The sequence below is a fragment of the Pseudorasbora parva genome, chromosome 12 (assembly GCF_024679245.1).
Source record: "Pseudorasbora parva isolate DD20220531a chromosome 12, ASM2467924v1, whole genome shotgun sequence".
In the NCBI taxonomy this organism is placed as follows: domain Eukaryota; kingdom Metazoa; phylum Chordata; class Actinopteri; order Cypriniformes; family Gobionidae; genus Pseudorasbora; species Pseudorasbora parva.
This window is the reverse complement of record NC_090183.1, coordinates 305,001-322,876: the sequence shown is the minus strand read 5'-3', so window position 1 is coordinate 322,876 and position 17,876 is coordinate 305,001. Positions and strand designations below refer to the sequence as shown.

Below are 17,876 nucleotides of genomic sequence, written 5' to 3'. Positions count from 1 at the left end.
ATCTAAACACTCTTACATTAAGAAACATTTACTAGACAAGCACAAATTATCGTCTTGTTTTGGGGGAAAATAACTCAAAATGAAGAGAGTTTTTGCTTAAAATAAGATAAATAATCTTGTTTTCTGTTTGAATTAAGATTATTTTTCTCACCCCATTGGCAGATTATTTATCTTATTTTAAGCAAAAACTCTCTTCATTTTGAGTGATTTTTCCCCAAAACAAGACACAAATACTGAGTAAGAAGAGCATTTTTTGCAGAGCACCAATCAGGCATAACATTCTACCAAGATGTTAGCAGCAGATCCTTTAAGTCCTGTAAGTTGCGAGGAGGATCAGACTTGTTTGTTCGGCTCATCCCACAGATGCTCGATTGGATTGAGATCTGGGGAATCTGGAGGCCGAGTCGACGCCTCAAACTGGTTGTTGTGCTCCTCAAACCATTCCTGAAGCATTTGTGCTTTGTGTCAGGAGCATTATCCTGCTGGAAGAGCCACAGCCACCAGAATACCGTTTCCATCAAAGGCTGAACATGGTCTCAGCAATGCTTAGGTAGGTGGAGCGTGTCAAAGGAACATCCACATGGATGGAGGACCCAAGGTTTCCCAGCAGAACATTGGCCAAAGCATCACACTGCCTCCGCCGGCTCGCCTTCTTCCCATAGTGCATCCTGGGGCCATGTGTTCCCCGGGTAAGCCACACACACACACACACCCGGCCATCCACGTGATGTAGAAGAACACGTGATTCCTCAGACCAGGCCACCTTCTTCCATTGCTCCGTGGTCCAGTTCTGATGCTCACGTGCCACTGTTGGTGCTTTCGGCGGGGTCAGAGGTCACCCTGACTGGTCCATACGCCTCAAACTGAGCTGCTCTGTGTATTCTGGCAGCTTTCTATCAGAACCAGCATTAACTTCTGGAGCAGTTTGAGCTCCAGTAGCTCGTCTGTTTGATCGGACCCCACGGGCCAGCCTTCGCTCCCCACGGTCATCAATGAGCCTTGGCCGCCCATGACCCTGTGGCCGGTTCTCCACTGGTCCTTCCTTGGAGCACTTTTGATAGATACTGACCACTGCAGACCGGGAACAGCCCACAAGAGCTGCAGTTTTGGAGATGCTCTGACCCAGTCGTCTAGCCGTCACAATCTGGCCAAACTCGCTCAAATCCTCACGCTTGCCCATTTCTCCTGCTTCACACACATCGACTCTGAGGACTAAATGTTCACTTGCTGCCTAATATATCCCACCCACTAACAGCTGATAATCAGTGTTACTCACAAATGTCATAATGTTGTACAGTACTGTGTGTGTGTGTGAAGTCAGAAATCTGGTCAATGGTTTATAATGCAAACATAGGGCATTTAAACACGTGATCTGACGTATACTTGCGATGACGTCATCGTCTTCCGGGTCTTGTGCTCGCTGTCACTCACTGACGCCTCCTGCTGGAATAACAACACACACACAAACACACACACACAGTGACCAAAGCTCTGGTCCATATTCCCACACCGGTCCGGAATCCTGACAGCGAGTGTCAGTGGGTCAGATGTCTGTAGTGTTGTCTCTGCAGGCACATTAGGCTCTGATGCGCATGCGCAGAAGACCAGACGGGCCTGCGCGTGACTCCAGCAGAACCAACCGTCCGGTACAATCCCCGCGCGTTCCGTTCACCGGGTGAGCTCGAGCTGGATGAGTTAGCGGTGTGATGGACGGAGGGGGGGTCGCCCGGTGACGCAGGAGAGCAGACGAGACAGCGCGAAACACCGACGACGGGACTGCGGGAGCTCGCGGCCGGTAGTCGGTGAGTGAGTGTGTGTGTCTCTCATTGTTCGGTGACCGGAGCTATAGTGACAAACAAACATGAGCTCGTGCGCGAGACAAACCGAGACGTGACACTTTTGACGTTACCCGCTTCTATGAACCGGTTTCTGTGTGTTTGCGAACCAAAATGGCTGCTGACACACACACTCCCGTTTAAACACCGACTGGACGGTCTGCTCCGCGCTCCGGTAAGCCTGGCGGACGGTGTTTAACGGGTGTGACAGGATTATGAGGCGCCTGACGCGCGCGAGAGAGAGCGCGAGCGACGCGCCATTTCTGAGGCGGAGCGGCGGTTAGCATAGATGCTAACAGGCCGCGATAACACACACACACGGACGAACACAACGATAGAGTCGAGCTGTGAGAACCGCGAAACGTGCGTTCAGTGTTTGTGTGTGTTCGTGTTTGTGTGTGTTGTGTGTTGTGTGTGTCTGGAATAACGTTATAAACGCGAGAGGAGCGACAGTGCTAATGCTAACCGGAGCGTCTGCAAAAAGTGATTCTACACAACAAGAAACCGCTAATAATGACTGTCATTGTGTGTGTGTGTGTGTGTGTGTGTGTGTGTGTGTGTGAGGGAGAGAGCAGATCATAGGAGTGTGATGCTGTTAATCAGACTATATTAGTGTAAAAGCTAAATGCATGTTTCCTCATGAAGGTGATTGACAGCTCGTCATGTTGATATTTACATGCTGTGTGTGTGTGTGGGCATGTTTTAGTGACATATGAGGACACAAATGTGTGTAATGCCATGGGTATGACACAGGTATTACAGGAGAGGGTGAAATGTGAGGGCATGTGTGTGTGTGTGTGATGGGTAGGTTTTGGGGGAGTGTGTGTGTGTGATGTGTAGGTTTAGGGGCACTGTGTGTGTGTGTGTGTGTGTGTGTGTGTGTGATGGGTAGGTTTAGGGGCTGTGTGTGATGGGTAGGTTTTGGGGGAGTGTGTGTGTGTGATGGGTAGGTTTTGGGGGAGTGTGTGTGTGTGATGGGTAGGTTTTGGGGGAGTGTGTGTGTGTGATGTGTAGGTTTAGGGGCACTGTGTGTGTGTGTGTGTGTGTGTGTGTGTGTGTGATGGGTTGGTTTAGGGGCTGTGTGTGATGGGTAGGTTTTGGGGGAGTGTGTGTGTGATGGGTAGGTTTTGGGGGAGTGTGTGTGTGATGGGTAGGTTTAGGGCCAGTGTGTGTGTGATAGAGACCCTCAGTGTGTCATACTGAAGTCTTGTCGTTTAATGTGCGATTTCGCTAATATAGAGTTCAGATGATGGACTGCATTTGCGATATTAGTATCAGGAGACGCCTTATCCTCCTCTTATTTAAAGACAGCTGTGTAAATATATTTACATGTAAGAGACGGTCACATTAACATCATAAACACGTGTGTAATAGCATTAGGAACATGTTAAGTGTCTGTTATGTTGCTCTGTGTTCTCTAGTCTACTCTATATTAATGGACTGTGTGTTTTATTTATTATGATTATTAATTAATAAATGTATTAAAGGGATAGTTCAGCCAATGATGAGCCTGATGTTGATCTGCTGACCCCCAGGGCGTCATAGGTGTGTGTGTTTCTTCAGGAGAACACAGATGAAGATGTTTAACTCAACCGTTGCTGTGTGTCGGTCATATAATGATGTGGGGAACAATTCTAGGAGAGTTAAAATCGGTTCGTGTCTTAAGACATCAGTGTGTCGTCACGAGCAGCAGGGTGTGTGTGTGTGTGTTGTCTAAGCGTGTGTTTTTAACTCTCATAGAATTGTTCCCCATTCACATCATTATATGACCGACACACAGCAACGGCTGAGCTAAACATCTTCATCTGTGTTCTCCTGGAGAAACACACACACCTATGACGCCCTGGGGGTCAGCAGATCAACATCAGGCTCATCATTGGCTGAACTATCGCTTTAATGTTTCTAGCACGGCTGATTTGGACTGAATGGTTTATTTGACGTGTTGTTGCTTTTGTGTTTTTCATCAGAGAACACCTGAGTGACAGGAAGTGTGTTGGTCTCACTTCCTGCTGATGTGTGTCCGGATCCGTCACTGGTGTGTCAGAACTGCTTAGCTGTGTGTTGGTAAGACCACCGTTTGGCCGCCTTTACACTGCAAGGCTCATAAAGTTTCTTTCACAATTCAAATCATTTCAAAGCTGCATTACGGACCGAATATATGTTTGCTTTACGCTACGGTATTGCCATATGATATGTTGATTAAATAAATGATCCACTGGCTGAGATCAAGCAATATTATTTTTAATATTTGATAGACTTTTTTGTTAGACTGTATTAAAAAAGCACTGCGAAAGGGAAATCAATGTGTGTGGAAGACGGCCGTGTGATGTAATGAATATTGTCCTGGCCGTGCGACTGAGCGCTCATGTACGCAAGAGATTCAGATATTAGTATATTTATTCTAAGTGAGAGCAAGCAGTTCTTTTAAAGTATTAACGTGAATACGGCCGTTTTTTCTCCAGTTATTCGTGTTTGTTATTATTATACGCTCCTGAGCGTGACCTAAAACATGGCGGCGACTGCCCATAATGCAACGCGCAATTACGTACTCTCCCAGACTCTATTGAATAATCATTTTGTCTGCATCTGTTGCGTATCGCGCCGCTTCACTTCCTTTCCCGGTTAGGAACGTCTTGGGCTGTTTGGCCAGTGTCGTGTAAATGCAAATATCAGATACGGTGTAATGTTCCACACAGACCCGCTCGTCTGAACCAGCTACGAGCCGCAGTCTGTCGTTATTAGTGGCCACGTTTGACCCTTATAAGTGCAACACACACACACACACACACACACACACACACACACAGTCTTTAAATAGAGCACCCAAGCGTCTGATGTTAGCAGACGGACAGAACAAACGTGTCCTGTGTGTGTGTGTGTGTGTGTGGAAGGACGAGAGCAGCTGGTCTTCAGCGGTTAAAGTTAGCAGCGGCTCATCTTACCCCGCACCTCTCTGTGTTTCTCCTGCAGGAAATGCGATGGTCTCTGCGGCTCGTCCTGAGCTCCAGGTGCTTCAGTCTCGTGCCCTCGGCCGCCGGAAGCGAGTGAATAATACACACACACACACCCGGAGGAGAGTGCGGAGATCGGCCCCACGGCCAGCATGACGGCCACAACACGCGGGTCGCCTGTGGGCGGCAACGAGAGCCAAGCGCCCGACGGCCACAACCAGAACCAAACCCTGCTGCCCCAGAACCAGGTGTGTGTGCGAGCATTATATACACACACACACACACACATATCCTCAGGCTTCATCTGCATGTTTGTTTTTGTGACATATGGGGACATTCCATAGGTGTAATGGTTTTTATACTGTACAAACCGTATTTTCTATCCCCTTACACTGCCCCTAAACCTACCCAACACACACACACACACACACACACACACACACACACACACTGCCCCTAAACCTACCCATCACACACACACACACACACTGCCCCTAAACCTACCCATCACACACACACACACACACACACACACACACACACACACACACACACTGCCCCTAAACCTACCCATCACAGGAAACATTCTGCATTTTTACTTTCTCATAAAAACTCCTCCTGTGTGATTTATAAGCCTTTTGTAAAGTGGGGCCATGGGTAATGTCCTCATATTTCACCCTCTCCTGTAATACCTGTGTCATACCCATGGCATTATACACATCTGTGTCCTCATATGTCACAAAAACAAGCACACACACACACACATCCTCAGGCTTCATCTGCACATGCGCTATAAACACAGACTTCTATAGAGACAGTGTGCATCACATGACTCTTCATTGACGACCAGAACCAAACCCTGCTGCCCCAGAACCAGGTGTGTGAGAGAGCATTAATATACACACATTTATGCGCAACATTAAGTGTTTCCTTTTTGAGGTACTTTGTATTGTGCGTTGCCATAAGTCATTAGCCTGGATCCCAGCCGAACTTAGCCCCGCCCACACATTTTTTAGGTCGGGCGGTTCGGTCTGGCGTCGCTCCATAGAGGAGTAATTATCCCCGAACAGAAACTGACCAATGAGATCATCAGGGCGGGCTTTAGCCGATGACGACAGATGATCAACAGAAACTGACCAATGAGATCATCAGGGCGGGCTTTAGCCGATGACGGACAGATGATCAACAGAAACTGACCAATGAGATCATCAGGGCGAGCTTTAGCCGATGACGGACAGATGATCAACAGAAACTGACCAATGAGATCATCAGGGCGAGCTTTAGCCGATGACGGACAGATGATCAACAGAAACTGACCAATGAGATCATCAGGGCGGGCTTTAGCCGATGATGGACAGATGATCAACAGAAACTGACCAATGAGATCATCAGGGCGGGCTTTAGCCGATGATGGACAGATGATCAACAGAAACTGACCAATGAGATCATCAGGGCGGGCTTTAGCTGATGACGGACAGATGATCAACAGAAACTGACCAATGAGATCATCAGGGCGGGCTTTAGCCGATGATGGACAGATGATCAACAGAAACTGACCAATGAGATCATCAGGGCGGGCTTTAGCTGATGACGGACAGATGATCAACAGAAACTGACCAATGAGATCATCAGGGCGGGCTTTAGCAGATGATGGACAGATGATCAACAGAAACTGACCAATGAGATCATCAGGGCGGGCTTTAGCCGATGACGGACAGATGATCAACAGAAACTGACCAATGAGATCATCAGGATGGGCTTTAGCCGATGATGGACAGATGATCAACAGAAACTGACCAATGAGATCATCAGGGCGGGCTTTAGCCGATGATGGACAGATGATCAACAGAAACTGACCAATGAAATCATCAGGGTTGGGCTTTAGCCGATGACGGACAGATGATCAACAGAAACTGACCAATGAGATCATCAGGGCGGGCTTTAGCTGATGACGGACAGATGATCAACAGAAACTGACCAATGAGATCATCAGGGCGGGCTTTAGCCGATGATGGACAGATGATCAACAGAAACCGACCAATGAGATCATCAGGGCGGGCTTTAGACGACGACGGACAGATGATCAACAGAAACTGACCAATGAGATCATCAGGGCGGGCTTTAGCCGATGACAGACAGATGATCAACAGAAACTGACCAATGAGATCATCAGGGCGGGCTTTAGCTGATGACGGACAGATGATCAACAGAAACTGACCAATGAGATCATCAGGGCGGGCTTTAGCCGATGATGGACAGATGATCAACAGAAACTGACCAATGAGATCATCAGGGCGGGCTTTAGCTGATGACGGACAGATGATCAACAGAAACTGACCAATGAGATCATCAGGGCGGGCTTTAGCCGATGACAGACAGATGATCAACAGAAACTGACCAATGAGATCATCAGGGCGGGCTTTAGCCGATGATGGACAGATGATCAACAGAAACTGACCAATGAGATCATCAGGGCGAGCTTTAGCCGATGACGGACAGATGATCACCAGAAACTGACCAATGAGATCATCAGGGCGGGCTTTAGCCGATGATGGACAGATGATCAACAGTGGCGTAATCATCTCGTCATCACAGAGGCTTGGGTTATATTTGTTCGACTCCTAAACGGAGAGCTTGTTTGTATCTTCATCACCTTCACTATTTCTCTCAGTAATGGTGATCATGTTGGGTCAGTACTCTGTGTATCAATAAATTATTTTATTTTTTTACAACACCGGCAAAGATCGTTTATTCCAGCGCGTGTGCAGACAGGGTTGCCAAGCTTTTACAACAAATCCCGCCAACTACAGCCCTAAACAACAGCTTCTCAGGGGGTTCACCGGGGGAAAATGGCGTTTGGGGGTAAAATGTGTGTTATTTTGGCAAGGTTGTTGCTAAAATTCACACTCATGGGTCTATATATCACATCAATCAATCAACTTTATTTATATAGCGCTTTTACAATCACGATTGTGTCAGAGCAGCTTCACAGTGTCAAACAGGACAATACTGCAGCAGAATTAGATTTGGCTGTACAGTCGTTCTGGAGTAAACAGTGATGTTATCAGCTTATTGTAATACTCATAATACTCGCTTCAACCCGCAGACATAGAAACAACCGGCGGGAAAAAAACGCAGGCTTTGCTTCGTTGCTCTGATTGGTTGTCGGTCTGTCCAATCGAGGTCTTTCCTGGTTGGGTTGAAACGCCCCATAATCACAGCCCAATGAGCATCAGACTCATATTCTGCCTAGAGCTGAGGATGACCACGGCAGGCTAATAAGTCGTACTCAGAAAGTAGAAATTAAGTTACACTATTTTTATTATATTTTTCGGGTCATGTATTTTATCATGGAGGATTTCTTAAAAATACTGTGCCATAAATCTCGTGTCTCGTTTTGTGAGATTAAGTGTCAAATCCCGCTCAGACATGACATTTATCTGTACTGTAGTCTTCCAAACCTGTTGTGGCCATTTAATCAATGTATTTTGTTTCATTTTTTTTTTTAAATATTGTTATTTTTAAATTACTATATAGGCTATATTGATTATGAAAAGAGCAAAGATGCGAGTGAGTCAGAAAGGATTTTGACCACTTCATTAAGTGTTGTTTTGTAGAAAGCCTTTCTTTAATGTGAACTTCGTTTTGTATAAATTGTATCTTTTAATCAATGTTTCATCAGCCAGTTGCCTGGATTTAATAAATAAGAAGCAAATAGCAGACGATAATGGCGACGAGAATCTAAACTCTAATGGTTCCTCAGCGCTTACACCGAACCCAAACATGTGTTTTGTGATAATCTGTTGCCTAAATATTTGCTTTAATGTAGTGTTGAATGGCATGTGAACCCATGAGGCAATAAAAACTCCAAAGCATATTCAGTTTGAAGTTAACCAATCGGTGTGATCCCTAATTTAAGGCCCGTTCACACACACAGTGATAGCTATATTAGCATTCACAAACACAGTGCAGGATACCATTCTGGGCCGCGTTTCCCAAAAGCATCATCAGTTGCTCATGAACATTTCCCACCAATGGCCTCTACGTCGCCTGTCACTTTAAATCTATTTAATAATTAGTTCGATTTATATAGCACTTTTTCAAGGCACTCAAAGCGCTTTACACTGAAGGGGGGAATCTCCTCAAACCACCACCAATGTTATTTAAATAAGGCCACCTGTTAACCAGAGACGTGATAAACTGCATGAACGTCCTCTGTTCAGCCTGACGTCATGTTATCGCTCTCTCGTGTGTGTGTTTGTGTGTGTGTGTGTGTAGGCGCCCTCACCAAACGCCTCTAATGAGACGTCACCCATCAGTCCACCGGAGGAGGCGGGTCAGGGAGAAGCTCCGCCCACACAGGAAGAGGCGGAGCCTGCCTTCCCCCACACAGACCTGGCCAAGCTGGACGACATGATCAACCGGTCAGTAGCGGTGGGTGTGTGTGTGTGTGTGTGTGTGTTGAGCTGTGTGTGAAGTAAAGTGTCTCCCTGTGGCTCAGGCCGCGCTGGGTCGTTCCGGTCCTGCCGAAGGGAGAGCTGGAGGTTCTGCTGGAAGCTGCCATAGATCTCAGTAAAAAAGGTCAGATGCACAAACACCTGCCAGTCGCTGTTATTCATCATATGAGCCGTGCTGGCAAAATGAGTGGAAAATGAGTTATGTTCGCAATTATTATGCATTTAAAATCCTAATCATGTTTTGCCAAATAAGTGACATTATATTTTATTATAAATATATTTATACATATTTTTGTGAAATGTGAAGACAAAAATGTGTATAATGCCATGGGTATGACACAGGTATTACAGGAGAGGGTGAAATATGAGGACATTACCCATGGCCCCACTTTACAAAAGGCTTATAAATCACACAGGAGGAGTTTTTATGAGAAAGTAAAAATGCAGAATGTTTCCTGTGATGGGTAGGTTTAGGGGCTGTGTGTGTGTGTGTGTGTGATGGGTAGGTTTAGGGGCAGTGTGTGTTTATATATATGTGTGTGTGTGATGGGTAGGTTTAGGGGCAGGGGCAGTTTAAGGGGATAGGAAATATGTTTTTACAGTATAAAAACCTTTACGCTTATGGAATGTCCCTACATTTCACAAAAACAAACGTGTGTGTGTGTGTGAGCAGGGCTGGACGTGAGGTGTGAGGCCTGTCAGAGGTTCTTCCGTGATGGCCTGACCATCTCCTTCACCAAAATCCTGACGGATGAGGCCGTGAGCGGCTGGAAGTTTGAGATTCATGTGAGTGTGTTGGTCTGTGATGGGTCAGTCTGATCTCAGCAGATGTTGGTGGTAAATGTGCTTCATTAATGTGTTTGTTCCAGAGGTGCATCATCAGTAACACACACCGCCTGATCGAGCTCTGCGTGGTCAAACTGGCTCAGGACTGGTTTCCTCTGCTTGAGCTGCTCTCCATGGCCATCAACCCGCACTGCAAGTTCCACATTTACAACGGCACGCGTCCGTCTGAGAGCGTTCCTGCAGGAGCACAGCTGGCTGACGATGAGCTTTTCGCCCGGCCGCCCGACCCTCGCTCCCCGAAGGTACTGTGCTTTAGTCTCGCTCTGACCCTCGCTCCCCAAAGGTACAGTGCTTTAGTCTCGGTCTGACCCTCGCTCCCCAAAGGTACTGAGCTTTAGTCTCGGTCTGACCCTTGCTCCCCAAAGGTACTGAGCTTTAGTCTCGGTCTGACCCTCACTCCCCGAAGGTACTGAGCTTTAGTCTCGGTCTGACCCTCGCTCCCCGAAGGTACTAAGCTTTAGTCTCGCTCCCGAAGGCACTGAGCTTTAGTCTTGGTCTGACCCTCGCTCCCCAAAGGTACTGAGCTTTAGTCTCGGTCTGACCCTCGCTCCCCAAAGGTACTTTGCTTTAGTCTCGGTCTGACCCTCGCTCCCCGAAGGTACTGAGCTTTAGTCTCGGTCTGACCCTCGCTCCCCGAAGGTACTGAGCTTTAGTCTCGCTCCCCGAAGGTACTGAGCTTTAGTCTCGCTCCCCAAAGGTACTGAGCTTTAGTCTCGCTCCCCAAAGGTACTGAGCTTTAGTCTCGCTCCCCAAAGGTACTTTGCTTTAGTCTCGGTCTGACCCTCGCTCCCCGAAGGTACTGAGCTTTAGTCTCGGTCTGACCCTCGCTCCCCGAAGGTACTGAGCTTTAGTCTTGCTCCCCAAAGGTACTGAGCTTTAGTCTCGCTCCCCAAAGGTACTGAGCTTTAGTCTCGGTCTGACCCTCACTCCCCAAAGGTACTGAGCTTTAGTCTCGCTCCCCGAAGGTACTGAGCTTTAGTCTCGGTCTGACCCTCACTCCCCAAAGGTACTGAGCTTTAGTCTCGGTCTGACCCTCACTCCCCAAAGGCACTGAGCTTTAGTCTCGGTCTGACCCTCACTCCCCAAAGGTACTGAGCTTTAGTCTCGCTCCCCGAAGGTACTGAGCTTTAGTCTCGCTCCCCAAAGGTACTGAGCTTTAGTCTCGCTCCCCAAAGGTACTGAGCTTTAGTCTCGCTCCCCAAAGGTACTGAGCTTTAGTCTCGCTCCCCAAAGGTACTGAGCTTTAGTCTCGCTCCCCAAAGGTACTGAGCTTTAGTCTCGCTCCCCGAAGGTACTGAGCTTTAGTCTCGCTTCCCAAAGGTACTGAGCTTTAGTCTCGCTCCCCAAAGGTACTGAGCTTTAGTCTCGCTCCCCAAAGGTACTGAGCTTTAGTCTCGCTCCCCGAAGGTACTGAGCTTTAGTCTCGCTCCCCAAAGGTACTGAGCTTAAGTCTCGCTCCCCGAAGGTACTGAGCTTTAGTCTCGCTCCCCAAAGGCACTGAGCTTTAGTCTCGGTTTGACCCTCTCTCCCCAAAGGTACTAAGCTTTAGTCTCGCTCCCCAAAGGCACTGAGCTTTAGTCTCGGTCTGACCCTCACTCCCCAAAGGTACTTTGCTTTAGTCTCGGTCTGACCCTCGCTCCCCGAAGGTACTGAGCTTTAGTCTCGGTCTGACCCTCGCTCCCCGAAGGTACTTTGCTTTAGTCTCGGTCTGACCCTCGCTCCCCGAAGGTACTGAGCTTTAGTCTCGGTCTGACCCTCGCTCCCCGAAGGTACTGAGCTTTAGTCTCGGTCTGACCCTCACTCCCCAAAGGTACTGAGCTTTAGTCTCACTCCCCGAAGGTACTGAGCTTTAGTCTCGGTCTGACCCTCGCTCCCCGAAGGTACTGAGCTTTAGTCTCGGTCTGACCCTCACTCCCCAAAAGTACTGAGCTTTAGTCTCGCTCCCCGAAGGTACTGAGCTTTAGTCTCTGTCTGACCCTCGCTCCCCGAAGGCACTGAGCTTTAGTCTCGGTCTGACCCTCACTCCCGAAAGGTACTGAGCTTTAGTCTCAATCCCCGAAGGTACTGAGCTTTAGTCTCGGTCTGACCCTCGCTCCCCGAAGGTACTGAGCTTTAGTCTCGGTCTGACCCTCGCTCCCCAAAGGTACTTTGCTTTAGTCTCGGTCTGACCCTCGCTCCCCAAAGGTACTGAGCTTTAGTCTAGGTCTGACCCTCGCTCCCCAAAGGTACATTGCTTTAGTCTCGGTCTGACCCTCGCTCCCCGAAGGTACTGTGCTTTAGTCTCGCTCTGACCCTCGCTCCCCGAAGGTACTGATCTTTAGTCTCGGTCTGACCCTCGCTCCCTGAAGGTACTGAGCTTTAGTCTTGCTCCCCAAAGGCACTGAGCTTTAGTCTCGGTCTGACCCTCACTCCCCAAAGTACTAAGCTTTAGTCTCGGTTTGACCCTCTCTCCCCAAAGGTACTAAGCTTTAGTCTCGCTCCCCAAAGGCACTGAGCTTTAGTCTCGGTCTGACCCTCGCTCCCCGAAGGTACTGAGCTTTAGTCTCGGTCTGACCCTCGCTCCCCGAAGGTACTGAGCTTTAGTCTCGGTCTGACCCTCACTCCCCAAAGGTACTGAGCTTTAGTCTCGGTTTTACCCTCTCTCCCCAAAGGTACTAAGCTTTAGTCTCGCTCCCCAAAGGCACTGAGCTTTAGTCTCGGTCTGACCCTCACTCCCCAAAGGTACTTTGCTTTAGTCTCGGTCTGACCCTCGCTCCCCGAAGGTACTGAGCTTTAGTCTCGGTCTGACCCTCACTCCCCAAAGGTACTTTGCTTTAGTCTCGGTCTGACCCTCTCTCCCCAAAGGTACTGAGCTTTAGTCTCGCTCCCCAAAGGCACTGAGCTTTAGTCTCGGTCTGACCCTCACTCCTCAAAGATACTTTGCTTTAGTCTCAGTCTGACCCTCGCTCCCCGAAGGTACTGAGCTTTAGTCTCGGTCTGACCCTCGCTCCCCGAAGGTACTGAGCTTTAGTCTTGCTCCCCAAAGGCACTGAGCTTTAGTCTCGGTCTGACCCTCGCTCCCCAAAGGCACTGAGCTTTAGTCTCGGTCTGACCCTCGCTCCCCGAAGGTACTGAGCTTTAGTCTCGGTCTGACCCTCGCTCCCCAAAGGTACTAAGCTTTAGTCTCGGTCTGACCCTCACTCCCCAAAGGTACTAAGCTTTAGTCTCGGTCTGACCCTCACTCCCCAAAGGTACTTTGCTTTAGTCTCGGTCTGACCCTCGCTCCCCGAAGGTACTGAGCTTTAGTCGCGGTTTGACCCTCGCTCCCCGAAGGTACTGAGCTTTAGTCTCGGTCTGACCCTCGCTCCCCGAAGGTACTGAGCTTTAGTCTTGCTCCCCAAAGGCACTGAGCTTTAGTCTCGGTCTGACCCTCGCTCCCCAAAGGCACTGAGCTTTAGTCTCGGTCTGACCCTCGCTCCCCAAAGGCACTGAGCTTTAGTCTCGGTCTGACCCTCGCTCCCCGAAGGTACTGTGCTTTAGTCTCGCTCCCCGAAGGTACTGAGCTTTCTGACTCAAGATTATTAACACAATAATGATGAGCATCTTAGATGTTGGTTTGGTGGCTCTGAAGCGCCTGAGGTAAAGTCTGATCAGAGTGAGTGGGTGTGAGTGTCGTGACCTCATGTTCTGTTCTCTGGTTCAGGGCTGGCTGGTCGACCTCATCAATAAATTCGGCACGTTGAACGGGTTCCAGATTCTTCACGATCGCTTAATGAGCGTCCAGGCTCTCAACGTGCAGATCATCGCAGCGCTCATCAAGTACGTTCATCTGCGTTCACATTAATTTGTATTAACTAGCCATTTAATTTTACTACCCTGTGCCCCATAGACAAGCGCTATAAGCTAATCTGTTTTGAGAGATATGTTTTAAATCGACTTTTTACATTCGATTTTCATGAAAACTCATCCCAGAGAACGATCTACTCGCTAACCATCTGTTAGTTACCCCTAGGATAATTTCTCACCGGAGTTGTCCTTTAATGATCCTTTCTGCCTTTAATAATAATAATAGATTTGTTTTTTTAACAGTGTCCTCATTGTCTCTCTTTCTCTTCCAGACCTTTTGGCCAATGCTATGAGTTCTTGACTCTGCACACGGTGAAGAAGTTTTTCTCACCCGTAATCGAGATGGTTCCGCAGTTTCTGGAGAACCTCACCGACGAGGAGCTGAAGAAGGAGGCCAAGAACGAGGCCAAGAACGATGCTCTGTCCATGATCATCAAGTCCCTGAAGAACTTGGCATCCAGAGTTCCTGGGCAAGAGGAAACCGTGAAGAACTTGGAAATCTTCCGGCTGAAAATGATCCTGAGGTAAGCCTTCCCGTCTCACACACATCTGATCTCACAGCCGTCCGAAGCTCATCGGGTCTCGTCTGCTTTACAGGCTGTTGCAGATTTCCTCGTTTAATGGGAAAATGAATGCGCTGAATGAAGTGAACAAGGTGATCTCGAGTGTGTCGTATTACACACACCGGCACGGCAGCCCTGAGGAAGAGGAGTGGCTGACCGCGGAGCGAATGGCTGTAAGACACACACACACACATACACACAGCAGGGGTGTAGCGATACACTCGTCACCAAGCTGAACTCGCCATACGATACACATCACTATATTTTAAGCCAAAATAAAGAGACTTTTCATTTGTACTTTTTTTTATTATTAGTAGTATGACCTAACCCACAAATATCCCCTATTGCATTATTATCAGGGTTTTTCCTGGCTCAAAACCACAGATTCAGATTGCCCTGCAAATTCATAAAGCAAAGGACGATTCTCTTTGATATATAAAAAATGAAAAATGTCTGGCTAGGGACATTCTGAAATGCTTATGGTGAAAAACGCTTAATCTGGCTTAATGCACTAAGACAGTGATATTAAAAGACCAAACTCAGCAAACATAGCAATAAACCATACTGTAACATTACAGTTATCCTGATTGAATTGTCACTGTTTGCAGAATAAATGCACTTTCGTAACCTATTAGGCGGAGATCTGTGTTGCATTTGTTGAAACTCATCGCTGAAGGTTTGATCATGGCAGATTTAGTCACACTAATAGCACAACTGGCTCAGGAAGAAACACACACTGGCTGTGACACTCTCATCACTGTGGAGATGCTAAACTCCAGCGTGTGTTTGATTTCAGATCATCAGCGCTGCTTCCGCATTTAGAGGAGCGCGTGCACTGAGTTGCCAGATTGCACAGAATAAGTAAAACACCGTGAAGAAAGTGTATCATTTTAAGGGAAAAGCTCTATGTGGGGGATTTAAGCTCTGTGCATCTGGCAACCCCAAGCATGACTGCTAGAGGAGGCTCGTTACCGATGGAAGATAATGCAGACCCCAAAGAAAAAACTAGTTTTAAAACTAGTTTTAAAGGGTCATGAAACCCCAAAACACTTTTTTTGAGATGTAAACAGATATGTATAGGCTGCACATCATTGAAAACACTAAGGGTACTTATTAATGGTATTCATATGTGAAAATAGTTATTTTTGCATTTTTCAGAGCGATTTCTGTCTTCCGGTTTGAAAAGCTTAGTCGGAGCAACGTCACAAATGCTGACGTCGGCACGGCCTTTTCGGCCCAAGTATGGGGTGCTGGGCACATGCTGACGTCGACCGCTCCGAGCGATTCTCGATATATATTCATGACATAAAGCTCATTCAGTCCAATCCCTGCGCTGTAGTATGCATACAAGATAATTTAGTTAATATGCATGAGACAGTCACTTCTGTCAGGCTCGTCTTACATCATTATTGTAGAGATATGGTGGGGAAGTTTTGGAAGCAGCGTGCGGAAAAGTCACGGAGGAAAGCTAGGCGTTGTGCTGATACGAAGTAACGTAAAGGGCGCCGAGCGAGCTGTAACCGGCGCCGTCTGTGGAAGCCTTTGCTACAAAGACTCGGTAAAGTAAAATTAACTTGAGCAATCGCACGCCGAACCTGCAAGCGTTGACTATCTATGTCAGGAGTGCAAAATAACCAATCTGTAATCTGTAGGCTATTGAACAAAAGCCACGTCCTCTCCGTTTAATTTGTCGTCACAGCCATGCACTAAACCGCATGTGTTCGGGCTCTTAGTGAAACAGCGTGCTGCATATTTGGACAAATATAGATTTAGCTGCCGAGTGATAGACAGCGCGGATCGTCACGGCAACCCAGCGCGCGTCGCTCTGCTTCAGATGCGCGGTCGAGACTATGAAGCCTCAAACCCCTTCGCTTTTACCCCGATCTAGAAATACACATCTCTATCTCATCGCATGTTGGGTGGTTCACGTTCTCTTATCACGTCGGCGCGTTGTTCATCTTGCCAAACAGCGTGCATATTGGGACAAATATAGTTTTATCACGTTTGCAAAATATTTCGTCATGCAGAATAACATTTATTTTCATTTCTCACTGAATTATGCTGGTTTAAAGAGCTGAATGATTTGCGATCTCTGCTGCACGCCACTCATAGCTCTCTCATTCGCTGTACTCATCCCTCATTTAATCTCACTGTGGTAAACAATGCCAACGTTACCCAAGAACATGTCTCAGAACCGCTGCAACTGCTGCTGTTGGTATCGCTAATCTTAATGCACCTACTGACACTCCCCTATTTATGCAAACCATTCCCTCTTTCCACACAATACCATCCCACCTTTTCACAGTCGACCACTCCCCTTTTAACAAGCTTTTTCAAATCGAAGGTGTGAAAAAACACCGCTGCAGCAGGGGGGTTTCATGACCCTTTAAGAATAAATATTTACACACTATCATGTGTCGTGATGTGTACTGCATTTATGTGTCACGCTTCAGAATTTCTTCTGGTTTTCACACACTGCAAAAAATGCTCTTCTTATTTAGTATTTTCTTCTTGTTTTAGTCTAAATATTAAAAGATTCTTAAATCAAAATTAATTTACTAGATCAGTAAAACAACATAAGATTTTTTTTCCGGGTAAAAATATCAAAATGAAGAGAGTTTTTGTTTAAAACAAACAAAATAATCTGCCAGTGGGGTGAAAAATATAATCTTAATTCAAACAGAAATCAAGATTATTTTTCTCACCCCATTGGCAGATTATTTATCTTATTTTAGACAAAAACTCTCTTCATTTTGAGTAAATTTTCCCCAAAACAAGACTTGTCTAGTAAATATTTCTTGTTTAAAGAATTTTTAGATATTTAGACTAGAAACAAGACAAAAATACTGAGGAAGAAGAGCATTTATTGTAGTGCAGTGGAGGTATTTGATTTTATCAGTTATCAGTGCTCTGAGTAGAGAGGCTGGAAACTGTGTGTGTGTGTGTGTGTGTGTGTGTGTGTGTGTGTGTGTGTGTGTGTGTGTGTGTGTGTGTGTGTGTGTGTGTGTGTGTGTGTGTGTGCTTGTTTTTGTGACATATCAGGACAAAAATGTGTATAATAACATGTGTATGACACAGGTATTACAGAAAATGGTGACATATCAGGACATTACCCCATGTCCCCACTTTTCAAAATGCTTATAAATCACACAGGAGGAGTTTTTTTGAAAAAGTAAAAATGCAGAATGTTTCCTGTGATGGGTAGGTTTAGGGGCAGGGGCAGTGTAAGGGGATAGACAATACGGTTTGTACAGTATAAAACACATTACGCCTATGGAATGTCCCCACAATTCACAAAAACAAACATGTGTGTGTGTGTGTGTGTGTGTGTGTGTAGCCCCTTTCCCACTGCGATTCCGGCAAATCCATGGAAAATGCGACACGGCATTTGTTCCCGGG

At 47.0% G+C, this 17,876-nt stretch overlaps 1 protein-coding gene across 5 annotated transcripts in view; it reads left to right on the top strand.

Annotated features, from left to right (window-relative positions):
* Positions 1 to 1,459: 1,459 nt before the first annotated feature.
* LOC137093785 (ubiquitin carboxyl-terminal hydrolase 9X-like) overlaps positions 1,460 to 17,876 on the top strand; it is a 69,284-nt gene continuing 52,867 nt past the window's right edge. For 2 of the 5 annotated variants that reach the window (XM_067458651.1, XM_067458647.1), the window contains exons 1-10: positions 1,748 to 1,802; positions 3,803 to 3,899; positions 4,806 to 5,034; positions 9,065 to 9,210; positions 9,288 to 9,367; positions 9,917 to 10,029; positions 10,113 to 10,331; positions 13,772 to 13,887; positions 14,187 to 14,438; positions 14,512 to 14,650. In XM_067458651.1, coding sequence (XP_067314752.1) covers positions 4,939 to 5,034; positions 9,065 to 9,210; positions 9,288 to 9,367; positions 9,917 to 10,029; positions 10,113 to 10,331; positions 13,772 to 13,887; positions 14,187 to 14,438; positions 14,512 to 14,650 — 1,161 coding nt within the window. In that variant the 5' untranslated portion in view covers positions 1,748 to 1,802; positions 3,803 to 3,899; positions 4,806 to 4,938. Of the gene's footprint in view, positions 1,676 to 1,747; positions 1,803 to 1,986; positions 2,011 to 3,802; positions 3,900 to 4,805; positions 5,035 to 9,064; positions 9,211 to 9,287; positions 9,368 to 9,916; positions 10,030 to 10,112; positions 10,332 to 13,771; positions 13,888 to 14,186; positions 14,439 to 14,511; positions 14,651 to 17,876 lie in introns of those variants that run through there. The other 3 variants (XM_067458648.1, XM_067458649.1, XM_067458650.1) reach the window with 3 other exon arrangements.